Source organism: Marmota flaviventris, chromosome 19 (genome assembly GCF_047511675.1).
Source record: "Marmota flaviventris isolate mMarFla1 chromosome 19, mMarFla1.hap1, whole genome shotgun sequence".
In the NCBI taxonomy this organism is placed as follows: domain Eukaryota; kingdom Metazoa; phylum Chordata; class Mammalia; order Rodentia; family Sciuridae; genus Marmota; species Marmota flaviventris.
The window spans coordinates 38,800,505-38,827,875 of NC_092516.1; the positions used below are offsets into that span (position 1 = coordinate 38,800,505).

The 27,371-nt window shown below is 44.4% G+C and overlaps 1 protein-coding gene across 4 annotated transcripts in view; it reads left to right on the plus strand.

Annotated features, from left to right (window-relative positions):
- Nucleotides 1-11,444: 11,444 nt before the first annotated feature.
- The window catches only part of Chlsn (cholesin), a 117,082-nt gene continuing 101,155 nt past the window's right edge, over nucleotides 11,445-27,371 (plus strand). Inside the window, exons 1-2 of one of the 4 annotated variants that reach the window (XM_027922791.2) lie at nucleotides 11,445-11,524; nucleotides 19,695-19,824. In XM_027922791.2, coding sequence (XP_027778592.2) covers nucleotides 19,696-19,824 — 129 coding nt within the window. In that variant the 5' untranslated portion in view covers nucleotides 11,445-11,524; nucleotide 19,695. Of the gene's footprint in view, nucleotides 11,545-19,691; nucleotides 19,825-27,371 lie in introns of all 4 variants that reach the window. The other 3 variants (XM_071605296.1, XM_071605297.1, XM_071605298.1) reach the window with 3 other exon arrangements.

Consider the following 27,371-nt stretch of genomic DNA (forward strand, 5'->3'; position numbering starts at 1 on the left):
TGGCCAGAGAAGGAAACAGCAGTACTGGACCCAAGATGGAGCTCTAGGGAATATTAGCATTGAGAGAAAGGGAAAAGGAGAGCTTAGTATCCCAGATGTCAGGGATACTTCCTTAAGATCATTACATATAATATGTACCTCCCCAAATAATCAAGTATATGGTGAGGTGATAGGGCATAAAACCCACACTGAAATCAATAGCCTTCATTCCCATCATCAACCAGAGGATATAATGGAAGAGAAAATCCCATTTATAGCGTCAATAAAGTACTTGGGAATAAACAAGGGCAGACCTATCCTGGATAAAAACTTTGACACACACCAAAGACTGAAATGTGGATGCAGATGCCAACCAATGGGAAGATGGGCCTGTTCTTGGAAGAGTCAGCATCATGAAGACATCTGTTTTCTCTAAATTAATGTATGTAAATGATCCTGGTAAGCATACCAGTAAGCTTTTCGGTAACTTAATACTTAAGTGCATTTGGAAAACTAAACATGAAAGATTGCAGAGGAATACTGAGAGAAACTCTACAGGGAATTAGCCCTCTTTGGTATCACAGCACATGACAAGGTTTAACTGAAATGGTATCGGGCTGGCACATGAATAGACAGAAGAGAATAGAATAGAAAATTCAAAAAACTGACTCAAGCACCTATAGAAACAGAATGTGATAAGAGTTGTATCCAAATCACTGGACAAAGATGAATTTTTTTAAAAATTGGTTTTGGGATAACTGGACAGCCAATTAGAAAAATGAAATTGGATCTGGGCTGCAGATCCACCTACACCAACCTGTGTGGGACCCAGGCCCATGGTAGGCCCGGGTCCATCCTGCCACCAGCAGACACCTGCTGGATCTCAATCCAGCCCAGATCTGCCTACACCAACCTGCATGGGACCCAGACCCAGGGTAGGTCTGAGTCTGCCACCCCCCCTCCTCAACACCTGGGAGCCCAGGCCTAACCCACTTTTGTCTTGGGACACTGTAGACATCGCCATAGCCTCCCCCACGCAGTAGCCTCTACCTTTTGACAACAGACAGGGCCTAGAAGCAGTTGCATCTTGGAGCAGGCATCCCAAATCCAGTGTAAGGCCCACCCTTTCAGCCTCATCTCTGAAAGACATTGCATACATCTTGGGGCACTTCCACCGCTCTCTTGAAATACCTCCACTATTGCCGCCACCACCTTTAGTTGCAGTAGCATATATCCAGGGATACCAGCAAGAGTCTGGAAGTCCAGCATCAAGGTGAGGTACAGGTAATCTGCACAGATACTTCAAGATTATAGGGTAGAAACTGTAATATCTCAGATCCACACTGCAAGAAAGGAAGACACATAGACAACATGAAAAAACCAGGGAGGCAATTACCTCAAACAAACCAGGATACTGCAATAACGGACAGCGAAGTTGATGAAATACCAGAGAAGGAGTTCAGAAGGTTCATAATTAAAAAGATCTGTGAGGGGCTGCGGCTATGGCTCAGGAGGGGTAGAGCGCTCGCCTAGCACATGTGAGGCGCTGGGTTCGATCCTCAGCACCACATTAAAAAAATAGATAAAATAAAGGTAATGTATCCAACAACAACTAATAAAAATTAAAAAAAATAAAAACAAAATGATCTGTGAATTAAAGAATGACCTAAATGAGCAAATACATGCAAAAATTGATCACCCCAACAAAGAGATAAGAGAGCAAATACAGTAGCAAAAGATTACCTCAAGAGAGAGAGAGAGACTCTGAAAAAACAACAACAACAAAGCCAATCAGAAATCCTTGAAATTAAGGAAACAATAAACCAAATAAAAAACTCAATAGAAAGCATCACCAACAGACTAGATCACTTGGAAGAAAAAAACGTCAGATAATAAAGACAAAGTATACAATCTGGAAAATAAAGTTGATCACACAGTGAAGATAGTAAGAAACCATGAACAGAACATCCAAGACTTATGGGACAGCATCAAAAAACCAAATCTAAGAGTTATTGGGATAGAGGAAGGCAAAGATTTTCAAACCAAAGGAACGCACAATCTCTTCAATGAGATAATATCAGAAAATTTCCCAAGCATGAAGAACGAATTGGAAAACCAAATACAAGAGGCTTGCAAGACACCAAATGTACAAAATTACAACAGATCTACACCAAGCCACATTATAATGAAAATTCCCAGCATAAAGAATAAGGATAGAGGGGCTGGGATTGTGGTTCAGCAGGAGAGCACTCGCCTTGCACGTGCGAGACCCTGGGTTCAATTCTCAGCACCATATAAAAATAAATAAGTAAAATAAAAGATATTGTGTTGAACTACGACTAAAAAATAAATATTAAAAGAAGAATAAGGACAGAATCTTAAAGGCTGCAAAATAGAGGAATCAGATCACATATGGGGGAGACCAATTTGTATCCCAGCAGATTTTTTCAGCCCAAACCCTCAAAGCCAGGAGATCATGGAACAACATATACCAAACTCTGAAAATGGATGTCAACCAAGAATCTTATATCCAGCAAAATTAAGCTTTAGATTTGATAATGAAATAAAAACCTTCCATGATAAACAAAATTTAAAAGAATTTACAACTAGAAAGCCTGCACTCCTGAACATCCTCTGCAAAACATTACATGAAAAGGAAATGAAAAACAATGATGAAAATCAGCAGAGGGAAGTATTACACTAAGGGAAAAAAACTAATAAAGGAGAAACCAAGTCAAGTTAAATACAAAAATAGACAAAAATGGCCGGAAATACAAATCATGTCTCATTAATAACCCTGAATGTTAATGGCCTAAACTCACCATTCAAAAGACATACACTAGCAGATTGGATCAAAACAACAACAAAAAAGACCCAACAATATGCTGCCTCCAAGAGACTCATCTCATAGGAAAAGCCATCCACAGACTGAAGCTGAAAGTTTGGAAAAAAATCATACTTCTCACATGGACTGCGGAAGCAAATGGGGGTTTCCATCCTCATATCAAATAAAGTAGACTTCAAACTAAAATTAATCAATAGGAATAAAGAAGGACCCTACATACTGCTCAAGAGAACCATACACCAATGCCGCAGTCCGGCTGCAGCAAAATAACCGGGGGGTGACGAATAACTTGTGTACGTTGATACAGCAGGAGTAGGAGCCGTTTATTGCAGGACAGGAGCAGTATTTATACATTCCACACAGCTTATCTAATTAAATACATCAGTCAACCAATCAGGAATCTCCACACTTAATGGCTTGTTTTTGTTACTTCTCAAACCACTCCCTCTGGCATTTTGCCAGGCACCATCCAGACTTGTTTACGAACTCTAACATTCCCCTGGCAAAATGCCAGGTGTTATTTTTGACTTGTTTACAGACTCTAACACACCAACAAGACATAACAATTATAAATATATATGCCCCAAACAATGGAGCATCTACGTTCATCAAACAAACTCCTCTCAAGTTCAAGAGTACAAGTTCAAGTAAATAGACCACAACACAATAATTCTGGGTGACTTGAACACAGCTCTTTCACCACTGGATACATCTTCCAAACAAAGGCTGAACAAAGAATCTATAGAACTCAATAATACAATCAATAACTTAGACTTAACTGACATACATAGAATATTTCATCCTTCAATGAGCAAATACACATTCTTCTCAGCAGCACATGGATCTTTCTCTAAAATAGACCATATATGATGCCACAAAGCAACTCTTAGCAAATACAAAGAAGTAGAGATATTACCCTGAATTCTATCAGATATTAATGGAATGAAACTAGAAAAAAATGATAAAATAAAAAATGAAAGCTACTTCAACACCTTGAGATGAAATAATATGCTACTGAATGAACAATGGGTTGCAAAAGACATCAAGAAAGAGGTTTAGAAATTCTTAGAGCTAAATGAGAACACTGATACAACATATTGAAATTTCTGGGACACTATGAAAGTAGTGCTAAGAGGACAGTTCACTGCATGGAGTTCATTCCTTAGAAGAAGAAAAAGTCAACAAATAAATGACCTAACATTATATCTCAAAGCCCTAGAAAAAGATGAACAAACCAACACCAAAATTAGTAGGAGACAGAAAATAATTAAAATCAGAGCTGAAATCAATGAATTTGAAACAAAAGAAACAATTGAAAAAATTGGCAAACCAAAAAGTTGGTTCTTTGAAAAAATTAAATAAAATTGACAGACCCTTAGTCATGCTCACGAAGAGAAAGAGAGAGAAAACTCAAATTACTAACATACACGATGAAAAAGGAAATATCACAACAGACACTACAGGAATACAGAAGATAATTAGAGATTATTTTGAAAACTTGTACCCCAATAAAATAGAAAATATCAAAGGCATTGAAAATTTTCTAGAATCACATGATTTGTCCAAACTGAATCAGAATGATATACACAATTTAAACAGATCAATTTCAAGTGATGAAATAGAAGATGCCATCAGAAGCCTACCTCACACCCGGGAAAGGACTCAGATCTCTGATCTGAGTGTGAACGGTGAATCTCAACAAGTGTTAGCCATGAGTCTCTCCATGACCTGGGTTTGGGGATGTTCTTGCAACAAGAGAAGTTTGGTAAGTTAAACTGCATGGGTGACAAGGACACTTGTAAAGCAGAGAAAACCACACACAAAGTCCGTGGACAGTGACAAACCAAGATGTGTCGCAGCATACACACATATTTCTCATTTTGAAGAACTCTAGTACTGCGGGGGAAGATCAGAAACCTGAGAGGAAGGGGAATGACAGCCAGGATCTGAAGAGTTTCAACAGTGCCTTTGTGTCTGTAAAGGGATGGTCACCTCCCCTCATCATAGGAGAGATATAAATCAATGCCACATGGAGATGCCATTTCTCAGATTAGCAAAAATCCCAATTTGGACAACGTTCTCTTTGGGTAAGGCAGAGGGGCAACGGTCCTCCACACATTGCTGGAGGAACCTGGCGAGAACTTGGGGAACTAGGATGTATGTAGCGACCCCACTTCTAGCAATCTACCCTGAAGCCATGCCACCAATATGAAAATACGTGAGCAGGATTATTCAGTGTACAATTATTTTAGCTGCAGGATTGGAGAGGAGCTAAATGCTCACAGAACAGAGCGTGATGACGTGCGCCATGGCAAAGCCACACACACGAGTACCATGAAGTGTTAGAAAGAATGAGGAGTCTGTATCCAGAACAAGGAAAGGAGCTTGGCGCAGAAAATGTGTAGGATGTCGCCTTTTATGTGAGAAAGAAGGGGATGTAAATATTCATTTATCTGTTTATCATTGTTAGAAAAGCACAAGACAAACAAGTGAAATTGGTTACCTTTGGGTTGGGGTGGGTGGGACTGAGATACCAGGAAGGGGAGAAAATGACACTTCTCTGAGTCTAACTTTTTAGACAGTTTTAACTTTTGGAGTCCTGTTATTTTACAGATTCAATAAAAGTGAATCAACAAGGATGGTGGGGCAGGAGGAACACTAAATTGAAGACAGAAATGAACAGACTGTTTTTTTTTTTTTTTTCTCCCCCTTTGGTATCAGGTATTGAACTCAGCGGTGCTTAACCACTGAGCCACATCCCTAGCCCTTTTTATATTTTATTTAGAGACAGGGTCTTGCCAAGCTGCTCAGGACCTAGCTAAGTTGCCGAGGCTGGCTTTGAACCTATGATTCTCCTGCCTCAGCCTCCTGAACCACTGGGATTATAGACATGTGCCACCACACCTGGCCAGACTAGGTCTCCCTGGCAAACGTAACCACATTAAAGGGGGAGAGACAGACTTTTTCCTGTCTCTGGTGTTGGGGATCAAACTCAGGGTCTGTGCATGCTGGGAACTGCTGTACCACAGTGCTAACCCCCAACCCAGACTTTTATTACAGTAAATACATGGCATAAAATGCCAGTTTGGGGGCTGGGGTGGTGGCTCAGCAGTAGAGCAGTCGTCTAGCATGTGCGAGGCGCTGGGTTCGATCCTCAGCATCACATAAAAATAAATCAATAAAATAAAGGTATTGTGTCCAACTGTAACTAAAAACAAAAATTAAAAATTCACTACTTTAAAAAAATGTTTCAAAACTTTTATTTGTTTATTTTTTTTTAATGTGGTGCTAAGGATTGAACCAGTGCCTCACATGTGCTAGGCAAGTGCTCTGCCCCTAAACTATAGCCTCAGCCCAAATTCACCAGCTTTTAATATTTATTTATTTATTTTTGGTACTGGGGATTAACCACTGAGCCACATCCTAGCCCTTTTTAATATTTTATTTAGAGTCAGGGTCTCACTGAGGCTGGCTTTGGCTCACCATCCTCCTGCCTCAGCCTCCCAAGCTGCTCGACATTTTAACCATCTTTTTTTTCTTTATTACATATTTTAATTTTGATCTTTGGTGTACTTGTACATACCCTGAAACATTCAAATAGCCCTGCAAGTTTTATTACAAAAAAAAAAAAAAATCCCACCATTGTCCTTTCACCCATTTCCTTTCCTTGGAGGCAGCTTGCATCTCTAAATAGCACAATTATTAGCTACTTCACAAATTACAGTTTTAGGCATGTCTATTAATTTTCTGCAAAGGAAATGGGAACTTGATCTCCTCCTTGCATCTCTCTTGGAAACTCTCCTTCCCCCGCACCCTGCTCCATTTTCCCAAAGGGAAATAAGCTGTATTCACATTATTTTGGCCATAGAATTCAGCTATTGTAGCAATACCATGTTTCCTTTTCCTTTACAACATTTTTGTTTTCCTTAGAACAAATACGTTTTTAAAATATTTTTGATTTTTTAGTTGTAGTTGGACACAATACCTTTATTCCATTTATTTATTTTTAGGTGGTGCTGAGGATGGAACCCAGGGCCTTGCTAGGCGAGCGCTCTACCGCTGAGCCACAACCCCAGCCCAGAACAAGTACCATTTTATTTCTGTTTTGCTTAGTTGTTTTACATTCACAACATTTTCTCTTCCAAACTCTCCAACATTATCTAAATCACCAATTGGAGGTGCCCAAAGGGTCACGTGGCTCCTTGTGGCCAAGGCACGTGCTGGGGATGTGCCCACTGAATCATGTGGCTGAAGCAGGTGCCGAGGGGAATGCCCCTGAGGATCACGTGGCTGAGGTGAGTGCTGTTGTTTCATGTCCTCTCATTGCAGCTGGGTGCTGGTGACATCTGCTCCAACAGATCAGCACAGCTTTGGGCACCTGGCGTGTGATTATTGATCTGTTCCTATCAAGATAGAACAAAGAACCATTTGCACCCAAGTGGGAGGCACAGGGGATCGCGTCTGCTGCCTTGTCTAGGGGCTGTGTCAACTCTCCTGCTCCCCATCACAGTTTAAATGATCCACAGTACAGATGACATCGTGCTCAACAGACCTGGTGATGAGCAGGTGGCAAGTACTCTGGTGCATAGGTAGGACACTCATGTCTGGGGGAGGAAGATGCGAAGCCCTGAGCTCCAGGGGTTGGATGTATGAGTGAAGTTTCAGAGGTCTGGAATATCCCCCATATGTCCCAGGACCAAGTGATCACACTTCCGCCAGGATCCAGCAGGCTCTCATATGGCCCCTGGTGATGCCCACCTCCTGGTTTTCCTGCTCCTAGGGAATCCCCTCTCTGAGTGTAAGATGACGTCATGGACAGAATATGGCAGAATCCATGGGAAGCCACTTCTGAGATTAGTTTGCCAAGAGGCAGTCCATGCATCTTTGTGTCCCTCTACTGTCTCTGGACGAAGCCAACCGTCATGTCATCAACTGCCTGGTGAAGAAGCCACATAGTAAGGAACTGAGGGAGGCCAACTGCCACAGGGTTGTGACCTCTGAGGAATGACTCTTTCCAGTATTCACATGACTGAACTTGGGAGGGGAGCACAGCCTGACAGATACCCTACTTCAGCTCGGGGTACCACAAGCCAAGAGGCAGAAGCACAGAGCTAAGCCATGCCCAAGCTCTGACCCAAGAGACTGAGAAAAATGAGTGTTCTTTTAAGCTGCTAAATTTGGGGTTCATTTGTTATGCAGAAATAGAACATAAATATGATCTTCCACCACTAAGAGTCCTGCCTTTCCTTGGACCCTTTGGATTTTTTGAAAGTTTTTTAGATGTATATGGACACAGTACATTTATTTATTTATTTATTTTTATGTGGTGCTGAGGATTGAACCCAGTGCCTCGCTCATGCTAGGCAACTACTCTACCACTGAGCCATATCCCAGCCCGGACCCTTTAGATTTTGGAGGCTGCTTATATCATATTTAATATGGCCACCACCCATGTATTGGGTAATTGGAAGCCTGAGTTTGAGTTTTGACTGGGTCACCTGGTGAGAGAAGGCTCTGCAGCAGGTGGGGTTTATAGTATCAACCATCTCGCACTTGGGCTGTATAACTTGGAAGATCCAAGATGCCAGAGAGGTTTGAGGGGGATAAGACTGTGGGATCTTTGGTAAATCCAATAAGAGTCCCCTGAGTTCTGGAGTGAAGCCACACCTTCTCCTGCAGAGGATCCCAAACCACTGAGGATGCTCCATGTGCCCCTGGGCCCTACAATACTGACCACTGGACGTCACTTTAACACATGACTGGAGCTATCATGATCTATGACATTATACTGCCAGATGAGTAGATCAGCAATCTACTGTACATAGTTTTTCTTGGCTTTCTATCGTGATGTCTTCTTGCACAGATAGCTATTTTCTATGGAGCTGGACAGAATATATAAGCAAATATAATTTGGGGCCCAAGAGACTGTCTTCTAGAACTCACCATTTCTTCCCTCAAATGTCTAGTGGCACCAGCAATGATTCCTGAATCCTTCCAATGCAGTTTCAACACTGAGGTGAATTTGAAGTGGATTTCTGGAGGACCCGTGAGGTTGGTTTACTTCTAGTTCACAGTCACTCCCACAGTGTAGCTTTCCTGGCTCTCAACCTGAAGATAGGGCATTGAACTCTGGGCCCGCAGCCCACAAAACTGTCAGAATTCCTGCTCAGATATCCAACCTTTCTGTTCTTTTTTAGAACCGACTGCACCCTAAGTGAAAATTGCCCTAAATGTCATGCTAACTGCTTTGGGATTCTTTTTTCTTTTGTTTATTAGCCTCATAATATTTTACTGCTCAATTAGCGCTCAGATGCTATAAAACAGAATTTCTTTTTTTTTATTGTTGTCCCATATGGGAATGAAACCAGAATCTTTTTTTTTCTGTGCTGTTCCACTAAGCTATATCCCTGTCCCAGAATTTTTTTTTTTTAAATGGCTATATTTGGATCAGTTTTTAACTGTGCTCAGTGAAAAGCTGATATGCATTGCCTACCCATACATTCCCAGAGCTAAATAAGCAAAACCAACTGTGTTTTCATATACTCATATTTTATTACATATTACTTGTATGGGTGAGTGTTTTTTCGGCGGAGTAGTACAATCACTATGGGGAGCCAGTTGGAGCTGTTTGAAAACCGAATCTCCAACATGCTGATACCCGTGTTTCGGCAAGTCTGAGTATGTGCCTTGTAGACACTCTCCTATATGCACACAAAGGAGACAAACCAGATATTTATTATGATTTACTCATAAGCTAATCATCAAAGCAAGTGACACCAGAGAGCACTAACTTGTGCAAGCACCCCAAGTCCCCTCGATTCCACCTTTCTTCTGATACGTACTATATCCCTCTGATGCTCATCTTAAAAGTTAGCTGACAAGTTATCACCCTCTCCTCCCATGGCAAAAGCATCTAGATTATTATTTCTAAAAGCTGAAACTTGGTACACCAGGTGTCTGTCACCAGAAGAGGTCCCAGGAATTCCCAGAGGGGGGCCTAAACTTAGGATGATTGGAGTTCTTTTTTTTAAAAAAAATATTTATTTAGTTGTAGATAAACACACAGTTTATCTTTATTTATTTTTATGTGGTGCTGAGGATCAAACCCAGTGCCTCACATATGCAAGGCAAGCACTTTACCACTGAGCTACAGCCCAGCCCCATGAGTGGAGTTCTTGACATAGGTGATAGGAAAGAATTTCAGCATGCATCAAAGACACAGATGTCACAGGAAAGCAAGGAGCTGAAACTCTAAATCTTGGTTCCTGTATTCCTATAAAAGAAAATTTAAAGTCAGACACCAAAAGTCATGCAAGAGAATTATATTATTATTATAAGTGAAAGTGAGGTGAAAGTAAAAGCAAAATGAGGCTTAAGCCAGAGAGCTCTCTCTTTCTCTCTCTTTCTCCCCACCCCTCTCTTCTCTTTCTCTGCATTTCACTGCTCATTGCTACAGCTACTTCCTAATTGAGATTTATTTAAGAAAGTAAAGATGCATTCAAGGGAGAATGTGGACCTTCTCAAGAGACAGAGACACTTTTGGAGTTCAAAGAAACTTGGTGAGGGGTGGGGGGTGGGAAGGTAAGGATGACATCATTCTGATGATCACAAGTTGGTTTATGGTGTCTGGTCGTTCACATGGTCTCATTATCCGATCATGGATAATGTTGGAAAATCCCCTAAATTATAGGTTTCTTAAAATATTGTATCTCTTCTTTGCTTATTCTGGTCATTATGTGAGCTGATGAACAGTGTCCAAGGTAATTTTCACAAGTGGGTGAATTTCCAGTAACTCTTTAAGATTTACAGATTTCCCCAAAATTTGGGAGTGACAGATCTAGAAGAAGAAGTAATTTGGGGAGTGACGGGACTGAAAAAGTACTTGGAACTTTAGATTAAAAATTATATGTCCGTGTCCTTCCTTTCACTTTTTTTTTTTTTTTTTAGTGGAGGGTGGGCATACTGAGGATTGAACCCAGCGGTGCTCTACCACTGAGCTATATCTCCAGCCCGTTTTATTTTGAGACAAAGTGTTGACAAATGACTGCAGCTGGCCTGGAACTTGGCATATTCCTGCCTCCGCCTCCTAAATCGCTGGGATTACTGACCTATTCCTTTTATTTGTTCTATCCTACTTCGTATCTACTCCCTGTAGGTCTGCATCTACCTGCACGCAGTGGAGTGGAACGCACTCCACGCCCATCCCGCTTGTGGTGGCCTCCGCTCTAATTCTCTGCACCTTTGCTCACATCCGTGGGCAATGCCTAAGTAGTTGCGTTTGAAGATGGTACACGGTATCATGGCAGCATTCCCTATTCTTTGTTTTTACTTTTTAACACCTGTACTTCTGCACCCGAGCTTTAAGAACTCAGCAAAAATCTGGATGCCCACAGTTAGCTCACCAGCTCCAACTTTGAACAGAGAGTGGCAACCGCGAGCCTGCAAGTGTCCGGGAGAGGGCGAGTTGCCATGGCAACTCGCGCTCCCGCAGCAACTAGGGCTCAGCGAGATGACGCCACCATTCCGCGCCCGGGAGAGGCACCGCCCCCGTGAGGCTGCCGCTTCTCATTGGCCGGCCAGAAGACCGAGGCAGGCTTTACCCAATGGGGAGCGCCGAGTCTCTGAAGGCGGGACAGGCGTGTACCTGAGGCGCGGGGCCGGCCGGAAGCTGGCATTGGCGGTGCAGCAGGGCGCGTGCAGGTGGGCGCAGGTGGGCACAGGTAAACGCGTGTGCTGTGATCTGGGCCGCGCTGGAGATCTGCTTCCCGTGCTCTGGCCTCTCCACGTGGGTTTGCGGAAGGCTTGGCGGGCGGGCGCGGGCGAGCGGAGGACGCGCTGGGTCTGGGCTCCAGCCTTTCTTGCCCAGTGTTTGCGGATTGGAGCTTTAAGAACCCCTGTTGAGGCTCTTCGGCGCTTCTGTCATAAGCATGCATTGCATTTCCTTCCGTCATCCATTCATTCATTTTAAAAAACGTACCGTGTTCTTCGTGTGTGTCGATACTGCTGAAACAGCAGTTAACAAAACAGACCAACCTCGGATCTGGTGAACTAAGTTCTAGGGAGAAGAGAGAGATGAGGAAGATCACGTACCAGGTGGTGATATGTAACCACGGAGAAAAGTTACGACAGGGAGATGGAGAGTGGAGAGGCGAAGCAGGTTAAGGAGTGAGACACCTTGGTAGCTTGAAGAACGTCCAGGTAGTGGAAACGTCAGGTGCAGGGGGACCAGCAAGGAGCCCCGTGTGCCCAGGGCCAAGTGAAGAAAAGAGAAAGAAGGAATTGTGGTGGAGGATGTTTGATCATGTGGGACCCTGTGGCCCCAGGGAGGACTTTGGCTTGTAGTGGGAAGTTTTCAGTCAGAAGTGAGAAGTAATCTCAGGTGTTTAAAATCGTTCTGGATGGGAAACCAGCTGGAGGGGCGAGGGCAGAACTGAGATCTGTAGTAGACCATGAGAGAGTAAAATTCTGGATACTTTTGAGTCAACAGGGCTTAGTGGTGGTTGGATGAGTGAGTGAGGAAGCAAGAGGAGCAGTAAGTGGCACCGAGGTTGTAGCTTGAGCTAAAAACTGGATTTCATCAGAAGGCTGTTTATCATGAGGACACACACCTTGAGAAGATCAGGTTTGTGGAGGATGATCAGGAGCTTTGAGAATCATGGCTGAGTCTTGAGTGTGCAGGGGAGATATCTAAGTGTATGTGTAGTTATATGAGTGAGTCGGCAGTGTAATACAGGGAGAGAGCCCAGAAGAAGCCTCCAGTGAAGGCTGGAAGCCATCATCATCTAACGGGTATTTAGAGTCACATGGCTGAGCGAGATAGCAGAGAAAGTAAGGAAGCCCAGAGCCCAGAACCTTCAGAGTTCAAGATCGGGGCCATCAAGAAACAGCAAAGCGTGCTGTCTCTGCTGGAAAAGTAGAACATGCATGCCAAGACAGGGACAGGGAGCAACTGACACATGCTGCTGAATACCAGCAATGAGCCTGAGCCACATGGGTGTCATTGTGATAAAGGAGCTGGGGAGAGGGTGCAAGAGAGGACCAGAGTTCCTGGGAAATGCAGTGTGCATTGAAGGGCCAGTGGAGAGGAGAGCGTGATAAGATAGGGGAGGTTGTAATTGGTGTAGTAGAAGGGAAGAGCTAATGATGCAGGAGAGGGGACAGTTGCTTAAAGTGCTGCCTTGACAGGCAAGGGGGAGAGGACTCAACTCACCTAAAGGGTTGGCCTAATAAGAACATGGGCATGCTGGCTGGATGGGTGATGTGGTAGGAGTTTGTGGAAGTTCCCTAAGTTCTCAGTGATTAGAAACTAGGTCTACACTGAGAAGAGAGAAGATGTTGGAGGTGTGAGATTAGGAGAGGCAAAGGAAGGAGTCAGTCTGGAGAGAGGTTGGTGGAGTAGGGAGGTGTTCAGTCACTGTGCAGCACTGACCATCCCCTTGAGCTTAGAGCTTCTGAATTTAAACTGAGACTGGTCAGCCTGAGTCTGTGGGCTCTCCAGCTGTGTGGAGTTGCAGGCTTAGAGTACACTGGCAGGTGGAGTAGGTCCCAGAGGTGGGGTTTTGCATGAAGGGAGAGAGCCACAAGGGAGTGTATGGGAGTGATTGACTGAGAGACCATGGAAATTACATTGTGGAGGCGAGACAGAGACGGGTGAAGGACATTGAAATGTAGTAGGGTCAGTGGATTGCAGATCTTGGTGAGGTTGAAAGATTATTGGATTCCAGGGTGCCAGCTGGAAAGATAGGAGGTGGAATTGGTCATGGATGCTTGGCATTAGGATGGTGGTAGGCTTTGAGTGACTGCAGTAGTATAGTAGTGTTCAGATAGGGAGGCAACAGAGCAGTGTTCATGGGCACAATAGCAGAGGCCAGGAGGCCACTAATCTAAGCAGGCAGTTCAGAGCATGGCCTAGGCATGGGTCAGAGCAGAGCCACAGTCCAGGGGTGGGGACCGCCCTTTTGCATCTGGATTCCTTACACTGAGCCCTTAGAGATCTGTGGGCTCAGGGTGGGCCTTTGCCTGGTGAGTTTGGAGGTCCCCTCTAGAACCTGTCCCGACCACATCAGACCATCACCAACTGAGATGTCCCCCATGTCATCTGGGTCTGTGGGTGGTATTTTCAGGTTTAATAAAAGTGTGCCTGGTGTTTGCCTATAGGCTGATTTATCTCATCAGGGTCCTGTTAGATGCTTTTCCACCTGGGGACTGTAGCTTTGCCTGCTTGAGCCGTCTTGATCACTGGCAGTGTGCCTTGGCAGGCAGGTCTCGTCGTCCTGTGCTTGTTCAATCTGGCCCATCTGCTTTGTACTGGTGGAATCCTTCAATTGCTTAATTGAAGCTTTTGGGCTGTGTCTTAAAACAATTTCTTTTCTTTTGCTTTTATTGTAGAAATTACAGAAGAGCATATGAAAACAATAAACATTCTTATAATCTGAATCTATTTTAGTATATTTCCTTTTAGTTTTTTTCCTTTGTGCACATTTGTCTATAATTTTTCTTACAAAACGAGTCATTGTATTCCATAGATTTATATCTGATTTTCAGTTTATTGTATTATGAGCACTTACCCACGTGACGGATGTTCCTTGAGATCACAGTTGTTAATGGTTTCTTTGGAATATTCCTTTGCATGGAGGAGTCATTCATTTCCCCGGCCTGCTACTGTTGGACAATTATGGTGTTTTCAATTTTTTAATATTAGAGATAGTGTTGCCATTATCATCTATGTACATATAAATCTCTGTCCATGATTATTTCATTAGGATGAATTCCTAGCGTGGAATTACTGGGCCAAAGCACTTGATAAATGTTATAAAATTACCTTTTAGAAAGGATGTACTAATTTGTCCTCCTATTAGCAGGGCATGATAATGTCCTTTTTCCTATTCTCTGACCAATACTGTACAGTATAATTTTTTAAAAAATCTTTTTTGAAAATAATTGATTTTTGTTTGTATTTGGTACTGGGGGTTGAACTCAGAGACTCTCTACCACTAGACTACAGCCCCAGCCCTTTTTATTTTATTTTTTTGGTACTATGAATTTGGGTTTACCATGGGCACTCAACCACTGAGCCACATCCCCGGCCCATTTTTTTTTTTATTTTGAGACAGGGTCTTGCTAACTTGCTTAGGGCCTGCTAAGTTGCTGATGCTGGCCTGAAACTTGCAATCTTGCCTCAGCCTCCCGAGTCACTGGGATTACAGGCATATGCCACCACACCCAGCTAAAATCAATATTTTTTAACCTTCAAATTAGCTGTTACATATGCATGTAACTGAAGACTGACATGGTGCTAGACGACTTGTAGACCGAAATCATTTGTCTCCCCCCATTCATGTCCTTAAAGGCAAAAACAGTTTAATCTTGCAGCTGTTTCTATTGTTTCTACTTCTGTGTTTCTAAATAATATGCTTGTGATGTGGTTATTGGCCAATTTCAGACATTCTCTATTGATTTTCTACTCTGACGGGCAGATGTGCCTGTTTCCGCGTTGCATGCCAGCTGCATGGGTCACAGGGGTGAGTGGGCTGGTGTGTGTAGAGCATGTTGGGGCAGGGCCTGGCCCTGGTGAGGCCTCTTAATGCTAATTCCATAAAGTGGTAGTTAGGGTTAGCTTCCTTAATATCCTTGACCCCCTCAGAATCCTCCCAACCACCAGAAGGGAAATCTTGGGTTTTCATTGCTCTACAGAAATTAATTCAGTCACTGGGAATGGCAATGATCAAGGGCCATGGTGGCAGGCTACTCTGCTGTCCTGTAGCCGTGAGCTCACCTTGGCCACTAACAGCCCACTTAAAAGACACAAGGAGGCTTCTACATGCATTTTCCCCCATTTATATCTTTCTTATTTTTTAAACAGTACTTGAACATTATAATTTTTTTTAGTTGTAGTTGGACATAATACCTTTATTTTATTTTATTTATTTATTTTTATGTGGTGCTGAGGATCGAACCCAGTGCCTCGCATGTGCTAGGTGAGCGCTCTACTGCTGAGCCACAACCCTAGCCCCTTGAACATTGTATTTTTAAGTTTATGGTAACTTGAGAGAGAATATAGTTTGTTTTTGTTTTTTTAGTGTATTCATGGGGTTGTGCAACCTTCGCCAAAATCTAACTTTAGAACATTTTCCTCCTCCCAGAAGACACCCTGTCCCCACTAGCAGTCACTGCCACTTCGCTCATAGCCTGAGTAGCCACTAGCCTTTTCTGTCTCCGATTTGCTTATCCTGAGTTCTTCATGCAGGTTGAATCATGCAATACGTGGTCTTTCATATCTGGCTCCTTTCGCTTAGCATCAGGTTTCAAGGTGACACATTTTGTAGGTGTATAAGTATTCACTTTTTTATGGCTGAATAATATTCCACCCTGAATACCTAGTTTATCTACTCATCCATTGATGGGCATTTAGGTTGTTCCCACCTTTGGCTGTTATGAGTAATATTGCTAGGAACATTAGAATACAAACTTTAATGTGGAGTTGTTTATTTCTTTTGGATATGCACCTATGACTGGAATTGCTGAGTCATATGGTAATTGCATGTTTTTTAACTTTTTGAGGAACTGCCAGACTGTTTTCCAAAGTGACTCTGCCACTTACACAAGCAGTGAATGAGAGCTTCAGTTTTTCTACATTCTTACCAATATTTACTATTTTGTCTTTTCTTTTTCTAGCTCATTATTTTATGGTGCTGGGATGGAACCCAGTACCTTGCACCTGCTAGGGAACTACTCTACATTGAGCCATCGCAATCTGTCTTTTTTTTTTTTTTTTTACTATAGGCATCCTAGTGAATGTGAAGTGGTATCTCTTTTTTTTGTTGTTGTTTTTTAAATATTTTTTAGTTGTCAATGTACCTTTATTTATCTATCTATCTATCTATCTATCTATCTATCTATTTATATGTGGTGCTAAGGATCGAACCCAGTGCCTCACACATGCTAGGCAGGTGCTCTGCCACTGAGCACAATCTTATTTGCATTTCCTAAGTGACTAATGAAGTGAAGCATCTTTTCAGGTCTTCAGTATGTACTAAAAAAACCTTTGGAGGGGGCTATCAGGGATTGAACTCAGGGGCACTTGGCCACTGAGCCACATACCCAGCTTTATTTTGTGTTTTTATTTAGGAAAGGGTCTTATTGAGTTGCTTAGTGCCTTGCTTTTGTTGAGGCTGGCTTTGAATTTGCAATCCTCCTGTCTCAGCCTCCTGAGCAGCTGGGATTTCAGGTGTGAGCTACTGTGCCCTGCTTATTTGCCTTTTATTATTGAGTTGTAAGTGTTCTTCATATATTCTGGATTCAGGTGTCTTGTGAGATGTATGATTTAAAAATGCTCTCTCTCAGACTGCAAGTTGTCTTTTTTACTTTCTTGCTGGCATCATTTGCAGCACAAAAGTTGTAAATTTTGTTGTAGTCTTTTTTTTTTTTTTTTTTAAAGAGAGAGAGAGAGAGAATTTTAATATTTATTTTTTAGTTATCGGCGGACATAACATCTTTGTTTGTATGTGGTGCTGAGGATTGAACCCGGGCCGCACGCATGCCAGGCGAGCACGCTACCGCTTGAGCCACATCCCCAGCCCTGTAGTCCAATTTATGTACTTTTTTCCTTTTGCTACTTATGTTACAGAGAGACTATTGCCTCATCTAAGGCCTAAAGATGTATTTCTATGTTTTCTTCCAAGAATTTTGTTTTAGCTCTTACATTTATGTTTTTGGTCCATTTTGAGTTCATTTTTGTGCGTGGTGTGAGGTAGGGTTTCAGATTCATTGTTTCCTGTGTGGCTGTCCAGTTGTCACAGCACCATTTGTTGAAGAGATTGTTCTTTGAATTGCCTGGCCACCCTTGTTGAAAATCAGTTGCCCAGAAATGAAAAATATTTTCTAGAAGAAACATTCAGTGTCTCAGAGTTATGAGTTATCTCTTAGAACTGTTAAAGAGATCACTCTATAATATGGAAAAATCTTTTTCTTCTTTTTAGCAAATAGACTTAGTGATTAAAGTTTTTAATGATAACTTACGGAATGAATATAGATTTAACTTTTATAGTAACTGGTGTATAAATATTTGCCGAACTTCTTTCTCTAACAAGTAATGGGCTGGCACCATCCTTTGTGTTTTCAGGGTCCCTATGTCAACATTGTATACTGTATTTCAACAGTCTCTCATTCTTTCAAGATATCTTATTACACAGTTAATTGAAATTTGTAGCCTCTGGCTTCAAATACTTTTTAAAGATAAGGCTTAATTAAGGAATATGGAGCTTGGAATTTTCTGACTCCAGAATAGTAATATTCTTTCAGTGTGCTGTCATCAGTGACAGACCCAAATGGGAGCGGAGATCCTTGGTGCTGGCTCCCCTTGTGTCCCAGATCCACCTTATGCTCCCCTGGCTTTCACATAGAGTGGTATTTGGTCCCCAAACTGGTCTTGGTCTCTGGGGATGCTCGCTACTTCTGGCCCTTTTCATTATGATTATCCTCTTTCTTTTGTGGATCTGGGGATTGAGCCCAGGGCCTTGCACAGAGAGGCCAGTGCTCTACACGGAGCTGTGCTTCCAGGCCCATCATCCTGTTTACATGGTCACCTTCCCATGACACCCACCCCTTTTGCATACCAGTTCTCAATTTTTTTTGGGGGGGGGGGCGAATATTGGAGATTGAACCCAGAGTCACTTGACCACTGAGCCACATCCCCAGCCGTATTTCATATTTTTTATTTAGAGACAGGATCTCTCTGAGTTGCTTAGCACCTTGCTTTTGCTGAGGCTGGCTTTGAACTTGTGATCCTCCTGTCTCAGCCTCTCAAGCCTCGGGGATTACAGGCGTGCACTAGTGCCCGGCTGGTTCTCAACTTTTGACATAGTATGTATTTGGCTCCCCCATAAGAACGGGCGTTCCATGTGGGTAGGTGTTTTGGGCTGCTAGTTTCTACTTCAGCCTTCTGGAGGTAGTCTGGTCCCCACTTCAGGTCCCAGTAGCAGCCATCGTCTTCCTGCAAGGTCCAGGGTTCCTTCCTCCTTCCCCTCCAAAGCTTCCAGGCTCCGGCAACCTCAGCCATTGCTCTTGGTTCTCTCATCACATAATCCCACGGAGGGAACTGGTTTTACAGCTCATGGACTCCTGTTCTTGTACAGGAGTAACTAGCTGCTGTGCCTGAGGAAATAGACCTCGAAGGCACATCTCTCCTCCCACATCCCATATTTCTTACATAAGGCCTTATGACTGGCCTGGTCGGAGGAGATATCCCAGGCTCCTGGTGGTCCTTGAATCCTTCCCCCTGTGGGTAGTCAGGTGCCTGGGGTAAGGTGGGTGACTCATCCATGGCCTGTGTAAGAATATGAGTTAGTCCAGAATTGTAGAAAATAAGAATAATCCAAATTTTTAAGGGAAGCAAATTTTCACCATTGGAAAATTGTGATCTTGTCACTAAAAAATGGTATTTCTCATAATTTTAGGAGCTTTATATTCATGTGAGGTCAGAAATATGGAATATGATAGGGCTTGGACTGTAACTCAGTGGTAGAGTGCTTGCCTAGCATGTGTGAGGCACTGGGTTTCATCCTCAGCACCACATAACAAACAAACAAATAAATAAAAGATTGCTATTAAAAAAATAGAATATGTAATGTGTGCATGATGCAGCTACGCTAAGTAAACACCCGAAAATAGAAAGGAAATGTGCCAAAATGTTAAATTGGTGATGAACTAGGAGTTTGACTTTTTTTTTTTTTTTTAACTTTTGTATACTGTATTTCATGAAATACCTTTGTAGTCTCTTAGTAGGAAAGTGCTCCCCCCTTTGTTTAAAAATATTATATGGCAGAAGCCCCTTTTTCCCTATGAATTTAGCAGTGTGCTTTCTCCATAGCAGGATGGCAAAACAGAAAAGAAAAGGTCCCGAAGTGACAGCGAAAAAGAGCAAAAAAGTAAAGAAGGCGTCTGCAGAAGAGAGACCTCAGGCACTTGAAACCACAGCAGACAACGAAGAAGCCAGCCCCAAGGTAAGGCCACCTGTGCCTCTGTGGAGCAGAGGACAGACACGGGCTACATATGGACACACCCAGCGCCTGCTGAGAGCAGGTACAGTGTTAGGTTGGAACACTGTTCCTGCCTTGCTTGGGCCGCCTTCTTTGCTGGCCCCTGTGTGAGACTAGATTGTTTACAATCTAGTTTACAGCAACTGTGGTAGACTAGATTGGCCACAGAGGGCCCAGGGAGCGATCCTTGAGTCCTTTCCCCTGTGGGTAGTCAGGTGCCTGGGGTAGGGTGGGTGACTCGTCCATAGCCTATGTAGAAATACGAGTTAGTCCACAATTGTAGAAAATAAAAATAATCCAAATTTTTAAGGGAAGCAAATTTTCACCATTGGAACATTGTGAGCTTGTCACTAAAAAATGGTAATTCTCCTAATTTTAAGAGCTTTGTATTCATGTGAGGTCAGAAAATTGGAATACGGGGCTGGGATTGTAACTGGGGACCTGCAGCTGGGCTGGGGATGTGCGCTCAGAGAACGGGGCTTCCCCTGCAGAAAGGGCGATTGCTCCTCACCTTGACAATAGGTGGCGGGACCTGGGGAGCTCTGTTTAAAAACATACGTCTAAAAATGTTCTTACCTGGCAATAATACCAGCAGAGAGTTTGAAAATCAGCTATTAACATCACTGTTTGAATTGCATGCAACAGATTCTAAATAACTGGGGTTTTAAATACCACCCAAGACCAGGCAGGAACAATCTCTCTTCCTAATGCATTTCTATTCTTCATCCCAAAATCTTGTCTACCACAAAAATATGCTTATACCTTTAAATTTTGAAAAATCTAAAATTTTTTGTTACTGCTAAGTTGTGAGTGTTGAAATTTTCCTTCTACATTGGGCTCTCTTTATAGTTAGTAGTATGCATTGATCAAAATAGCATAACATCACAAATTTTGTCAAGTCAGTCAACGTAAAATACAGACTGGTTAGGCACGCACCACGTAATCACACGGCAGGGCTTTTCAGAGTTTTGCCTTTGGTTCACGTACCTTGGTGAATTTCATGTTTGAGTGAGACAGGGTTTAATGTTGGTTCTCTTCCTCCCCCCCCCCTCCGTTTTTCATTTCTGGATATAAATAATTAAGTAAATGGGAAAAGAAGTTTGTTCTAGCATTGTTGCTTAATTCATTGAACTGAGACCATTAAGTGATTTTTTTTTTAATATTCATATTTTTTAGGTGTAGATGGACACAACACAATGCCTTTATTTTTTTTATGTGGTGCTGAGGATCGAACCCAGGTCCCGCCCGTGCTAAGCAAGTGCTCTACCGCTGAGCCATAATCCCAGCCCCCTTTTTTTTTTTTGGTATCAGGGATTGAACCCAGGGGTACTTAACCAATGAGCCATATCCACAGCCCTTTTTTATATTTTATTTAGAGACAGAGTATCACAAGTTGCTTTGGGCCTTGCTAAGTTGCTGAGGCTGGCTTTGAACTCACTATTCTCCTACCTCAGCCTCCTGAGACGCTGGCATTACAGGTGTGCGCCACTGCATCCTGGCCTCATTGAATGATTTTTTAGGAGCATATTTTATGTCTGTGTGTGTGTGTGTGTGTGTGTGTGTGTATTTATATTTTGGTGCTGGGGATTGAACTGGGGCCTCGTGCATACTGGGCACATACTCCACCACTAAGCTACACCCCAAGTCCACAAAATATATTTTAAATATCAACCTTTACATGACAACTTGATTAGGCTCTTCAGTTTTTGGAAGGAAGACTTGGACCTGCCTGACTAGTATAAGGATTTGTTCCCTTGTGCAGCATGGCGCCATATATCAGTCTGTCGTTGTGAGGTGCCCCAGAGACTCCTGTTTCCTGGGGTGGTGCGCCAAGGTATGATTCTGGGTGGCAGGTATCCTTTCCTTTATGAAATGAGAGAAGGATAGTGTGGTAGTAGGAGCAAATGTGACTCCATTTTGTTCCATGACTTCATCTTGTAAAACAACCATGCCAAGTAGAAGAGTCATGACTGGAGCAAGATGTTCTTTTCCTTTTGCTATAGAAACCTTTAAGAACACGGAACTACCTAATGGGGCATTGTTTCTATAACTAGGGTAACGGGGCTCTGTTTCTGAAACTGGGGTGACTGGGCTAACTGATTGGTTAGGCTTCCTTCTGCTTGACTGCACTGTCTCGCTTCTGTAACCTGGCTTGCTTGCATTGGCTAGACCCCCCGAACATCCCTTTTGCGGTTTTCAGGCTTATAAGGAGTGCCCTTGCAATTGTTCGGGGCTGATCAGGGGAACAGCTCTATGTTCTGGTCAGCCGCCACCGGTGTGCTTCAATAAAGGCTTGATTCGATTATACGTGAGTGGTCTGGAAGTCAGTTTATGAAACCCTGAGACAAAGCTTTAACTATAACAATAGTAGGAAAGCAGAGCCCACCTGACTCCTTGACTGATACCTGGTCTGGACATTTTGCAGTCTTCAGCAAGCCTGCATGGACACCTGGCCGGGCTGAGGGTGGTGGGGGTCTTGATGTCTTCAGGGTTGGGCTGCAACATGCAGTTAAGCAGTTCTGAGCTTTTGAGAGATGTGTAAATAACATGCACAATGTGTCTGGTAGCAGCACAGACTCTGTAGTTTGGATGGGACAGGCACCGCATGCCAGGAGTAGGTCACCACAACCTGAGTGATGGGGACACTCCAGACCCAGGTCCCCTGTCTTGTCCTGGGTTCTCTTTGGCTGTGTCTTACTGACTGGGCTCCTTTATAGCAGGTGGTTAAATTCCTGTTCCTCTGGCTTCCTGTCTCCTGCTGAGGCCACTTGGTCAGTTCTTTGTGGCTTCCAGGTTCCAGGTGGAAACAGGTTCCCTAGAGCTCACGTGGGGTCCTGTCTGCTACATGCAGAGCCTTGGTCCTTCCTGATGACACTGCCCTGTTCTTTTGAGGCTCCTTCCGTTTTCTTAAAATGAGCTCCAGGCCGTCGCCTTGGAGGTTTTGTGTTGTAGAACTTCTGGCTGTCCTTTGTTACTGAGACTGTATGCAGGCTAAAGTCCAAATAATATTTTAAAGAATGTGATTTCTTTTCTTTGTGGTGCCAGGGAATGACTCAAGGCCTTGTACCTGCCAGGCAATGGCTCTACACTGAGCTACATCCCCAGCCGTCATTGTTTTTTATCATTATAAAGTATATGTTGATTAAAAGAAATTTGGAAAACAAGAAAGAAGAAAGCATTTGGGGTGTGTTTCTTGCTAGTCTGGTTTGGTTTATAACATGGAGTTACTGATAAATTTGTGTGCTGTGTTCAGTTTTCTGGCTATAGGTTTTGAGTTAGTTTCACGCTCACCAGGAGCAGTGGGATGTCCTGCGGCCTTTGTTGGGGGGCTGCTGGCCTGCAGTCACTGACCAGCAGAGGTCGACAGCCACACTCCCCAAGGGAGCCTGTGAGCCCAAGGGCTAGTTCCTATGCTGCGGGCGGCTTCTCAGTTTGGTCTTTGTGATTCTGTGTAGGGGCTTGGAGGCTTACACCCCGAGATCCTTTTCTTGTATTTCCAGAAGTCAGTATCCCAACAAAATGGGGACTCTCCTTGAAAATCTACATTGATCTCTGCTGATAAAAATATTTCTTTACTCACTCTTCTTGTTCTCATGGGAAATTATTAAATGGAGGCATCAGACGTATATTTTAGAGAAAAAAAAATATGGAAAGCTGAACCTAACTGTTGAAGAATGGCAGGTCGTGAGGCCTGGAAAGCGCCATTGTGCATCACTGGGGAGCTGGTGGAAAAGTACTGCACTGGCCGCCTCCCTGTCCCCCAGTACTTCTAAGAGAGCCTCTGGGATCTGCGGTGGAGAAGGGAGAGGCCTCTGTCGTCCTTGAGCTGCTGTGTTGTCTCCCAGAGATGTCCATCTGGGGAGCTCCCTGGGCCCTGCGCAGCCATTTCCCACAGTATGAGCACTCCGTGCTTGCGCCAGGACAGTTGAAGTGTCCCCAAGTGCTAGAAACTTCACCGCCCCTTAGGGAATGGTTTCCATGGAGCTTGAGTTCCGATTCAGGCCTGTGGGCTCAGCTCGAGGGCCGCCTGGGGCTGCAGCTCTGCTGGCCCTTGGTTTGGCGTCAGGCTCCTCAGCCCCAGGCTTGCTTGCTCAGCTCACTGTCTAGAGGCCCTGGCAGGCCTGCAGCACTGGAGAAGCGGGTGGTTTGTGATGTCCCTGGACAAGAGCACAGATGCTCCAAAACACCTGCCCCTCGTCTTGGTGGCTGGGTCCCCATGGACTGGGTGCCTGCAGCTTCCCTCTTCCTCAGTTCTGCTGGGCAGTGGATTCACGGGGCTGGGGCTGGCTTTACAGGACTTTGCTCTTCCTGGAGGGTGTCCTGGGGCAGTGGAGTCTCAGTTTACCTGTCTGCCATGGAAAGCCCTTCTACTGTGCCTGACCCCTGGAGTTCTCCCGCAGTTACTTTAACCCTTCCAGATCTGGTTTTCTACTGCAAAGGGCCGGTGTGTGGGGGGTGAGTTTTAGATGACTTAGGGCTTCAGAAGGATGGCTCCAGGCACTAGGCTGGGGGGCAAGCCTGCTCTGTGCACTTGAACTGGCTGAACTGGAAGGAGGCGTGGCTGTGATTTGGCAGATCCTTGCCCTCCTGTCTCCCTCCCTCTTCTCCTCCTCCTTCCTCTCCTTGTTCCCCTCCTTTCTTGCCTTTTCTCCTTCCTGCATCCTTCCATCCTTCCTTCCCTCACCTCCTCTCTGATCCCTCCAGGGGAGAAGCTGGGCATTCTGTTTCTGTCCTAGACACTGAGACACCTGAAGGGGAGACAGTGTAAACAGGACTGTCGTGCCAAAGCCAACCACGCGTCTGCAGGTTTAGAGGGCGGTGCCGCGGCTGCTGTAAATACACCTCCGGCTGCCGACACGTTGTAGGCCAGCTGGGAGGAGGGCTCTAGCTGAGACAGTGGATCTCACGGCCTGTCATTGATAGGTATCCTTGTGTTTGCCAAGTACTTTTCTTTGGAGATAGAGTCTCACTGTGCTGCCCAGTCTGGCCTGGAACTTGAGAGCACCCCAGTCCCTTAGCCTGCTGTGTAACTGGGATTACAGATGTGCACCACACCCAGTTGGTGTGAGCATGTGCAGAGGCCTTGCAGTGTTGGCTTCTCAGCAGCTCTGAGGTGCCCAGGGCCAAGTGGGGAAGTTGTGCTGGTTTCGCAGACAATGCAGAGTGGGCCACCTGCAGAGTCACCTGCTAGCTGGTGACAGAGGAAACACACAGTTGAGCTTCCTTTCTGCCTTTTTCCCACCTCTTTTTTACCACTGGTTGTCCTCAGTCATGGTGGTTCAGGGTGCTAACCGGTGAAACTCCATGAATGTCACCAATGTTTCCTGGCATCTGCCTTCATGCTGAGTATTGGAGACCTGAATGGGAGAGCAGCCCAGATGTGGGGTGCGTACGTCCACATCGGGAACAGCAGGCAGGAGTGCACAGTAGGGTTACTCCTGGAAGGGGTCAGTTGTGTTCTTCTTTCAGGATGTGTGTGCAGTTGGAAGCCAGTTGGCGTCCAGGTCCCGTGTGTTTCCAGGGTCTCCATTGGAACCTGCCCAGTAGACTCTGGATTGAGGCTGGCTGCGTTTAGAAGGAAAGAGCTGCTCAGTTGGGACTGCTCTGTGGCTCTTGGTTTCCTTCTTGGTAATCTTGAACATAAGTCAGATAGACTCGCCCAGGCAGTAAGCCTGCAGGTTTTTACAGAACCATCAAGATGTGGTGGTGAACTCCATGGCCTTGAGAATTTGCTCAGAGCCAAAATCCTTCACACCAATGGCATTTGGCCTCAAGGATTGTTAGTGTTCCCCGGGTATGTCATTGCACCCTTGGGGCGAGTAGTTGGAGTCTTTACAGACAGCTTCCTGGAGCCTGAGTTGCTTTCTTTTGGGAATTCCGTCCTGCCCCCGTTACTTTGTGACTACTGGATCCTAGGTTGGAATTACAAGTTGGAAGACTTGTAGGCTAAAGTGACTTACAGATGGATTAGTCATCTCACCTGGGGAACTGAGACCTAGAGAACACAGCGACCCTGAGAGCCTTAGTGGTTTCTGGAGGCCATTAGGCCAGGAGGAGGTCAGATCTCTCTGCTCAGTCACCTCAGGACAGTGCCTCCTGGGTCTTGTATTTTTCTGGCTGAGTACCACTGCACTGCATGGAGTTGCAGATTTGTTTACCTCTTGACCAGATTTTGGACCGTGAGTCATTTCCAGTCCTGGCTGTTCTGAACACGCTGTGGCTGTCTCTGTAAGTCCTTCTGTGTGTTCATTTCTCCCATGAATCCCGGGACTGCAGTTGCCATACCGTGTGATAAACATGTGTGTGATTTTCTGAGACACTGCTTGTCAGGTCCACAGCCCACTTGGGCCAGGGCAAGGGGATAGGTTGCTGAGAGGCCAAAGAAAGTGCCCGAAGCCAATGTGCAAGACATGGGAAAGCTTACAAGAGATGAGTGACTACTCCAAGAAGAGTTCAGTGGTGACAGGCTGAGCCAGTAGCACTCTGTCCCATGACTTTGCTCCAGGAAAAAGAGCCCCTCCATCCCTCCCAGTGCTGTGGGAGGACACACACCCTCTCCACAGGACTTTAAAGGTTGGTTGGCAGAAGCTTAGTTTGCTTAGTTCCACGTATGGCCGACGAGCCAAGGAGCCACTGCTGTGATGCGCGCGCAGGCAAGCGCTGCTGCGACGGGTGCCGTCAGCCTGTCTTAGTTCTCAGACTTCTTGAGAAAAGACAGAGTCCTGCCTTATCCAGGAACCCTGGCCCACCCTGCCCTCCTTGTTCCTTTGACTTGGTGCAGCTCCAGGCTCCAAGAGGCACTTCAGGAGCGTGGCATTCTTTTCTTGTCACTGTCTTTAAGGATGGTGCACTACTAAGCTGGTCTCCAGAGCTCCTGTGCTCTGCTTCCCCCAGCAGCGTGTGCAGGTGCCTGGGGGGCTCTGCATGTTTATCAGCACTTGTTATTGTCAGTATTTTAAATTTTGGCCACTGGATGTAATCATGAGGGGAGAGAGATTGATTGATTGATTGATTGATTCTTCTTCTCATTTTTCCCCCCTAGTACTGGGGATTGAACCACTGAGTTACATCTCCAGCCCTTTTTATTCTTTTGAGAAGAGGTCTGCTGACTTGCCCAGACTGACCTTGAACTTGTGATCCTCCTGATGCAGTTTCCTGAACTGCTCTGATTACAGGTGGGTGCCACTGCACCTGGCCTGTGTGTATTTTTTTAAAAGCAGCTTCGTGAGGTATAATTGACATAGTAAACTGCACTTACTTCAAGTGTACAGTTTCTCTTTGTGGTTTTAACTTGTCCCAGGCTCAGTGGGTCCTTTAGATCATTCAGGGTACAAATCAAACACGGCTAGCAAAGAAAGGGTTACTAGGAGTTACTTATTACACTGATTCACAGAACAAGGTGGCTGCCCCGTAGGCAGAATGGCGAGGAGGTCAAAGTTTGAACAACATATATATATATGCTTTGGGGGCTAGAAATTGACATCTTCACATGCTATGTTGCAGTCTCTCAT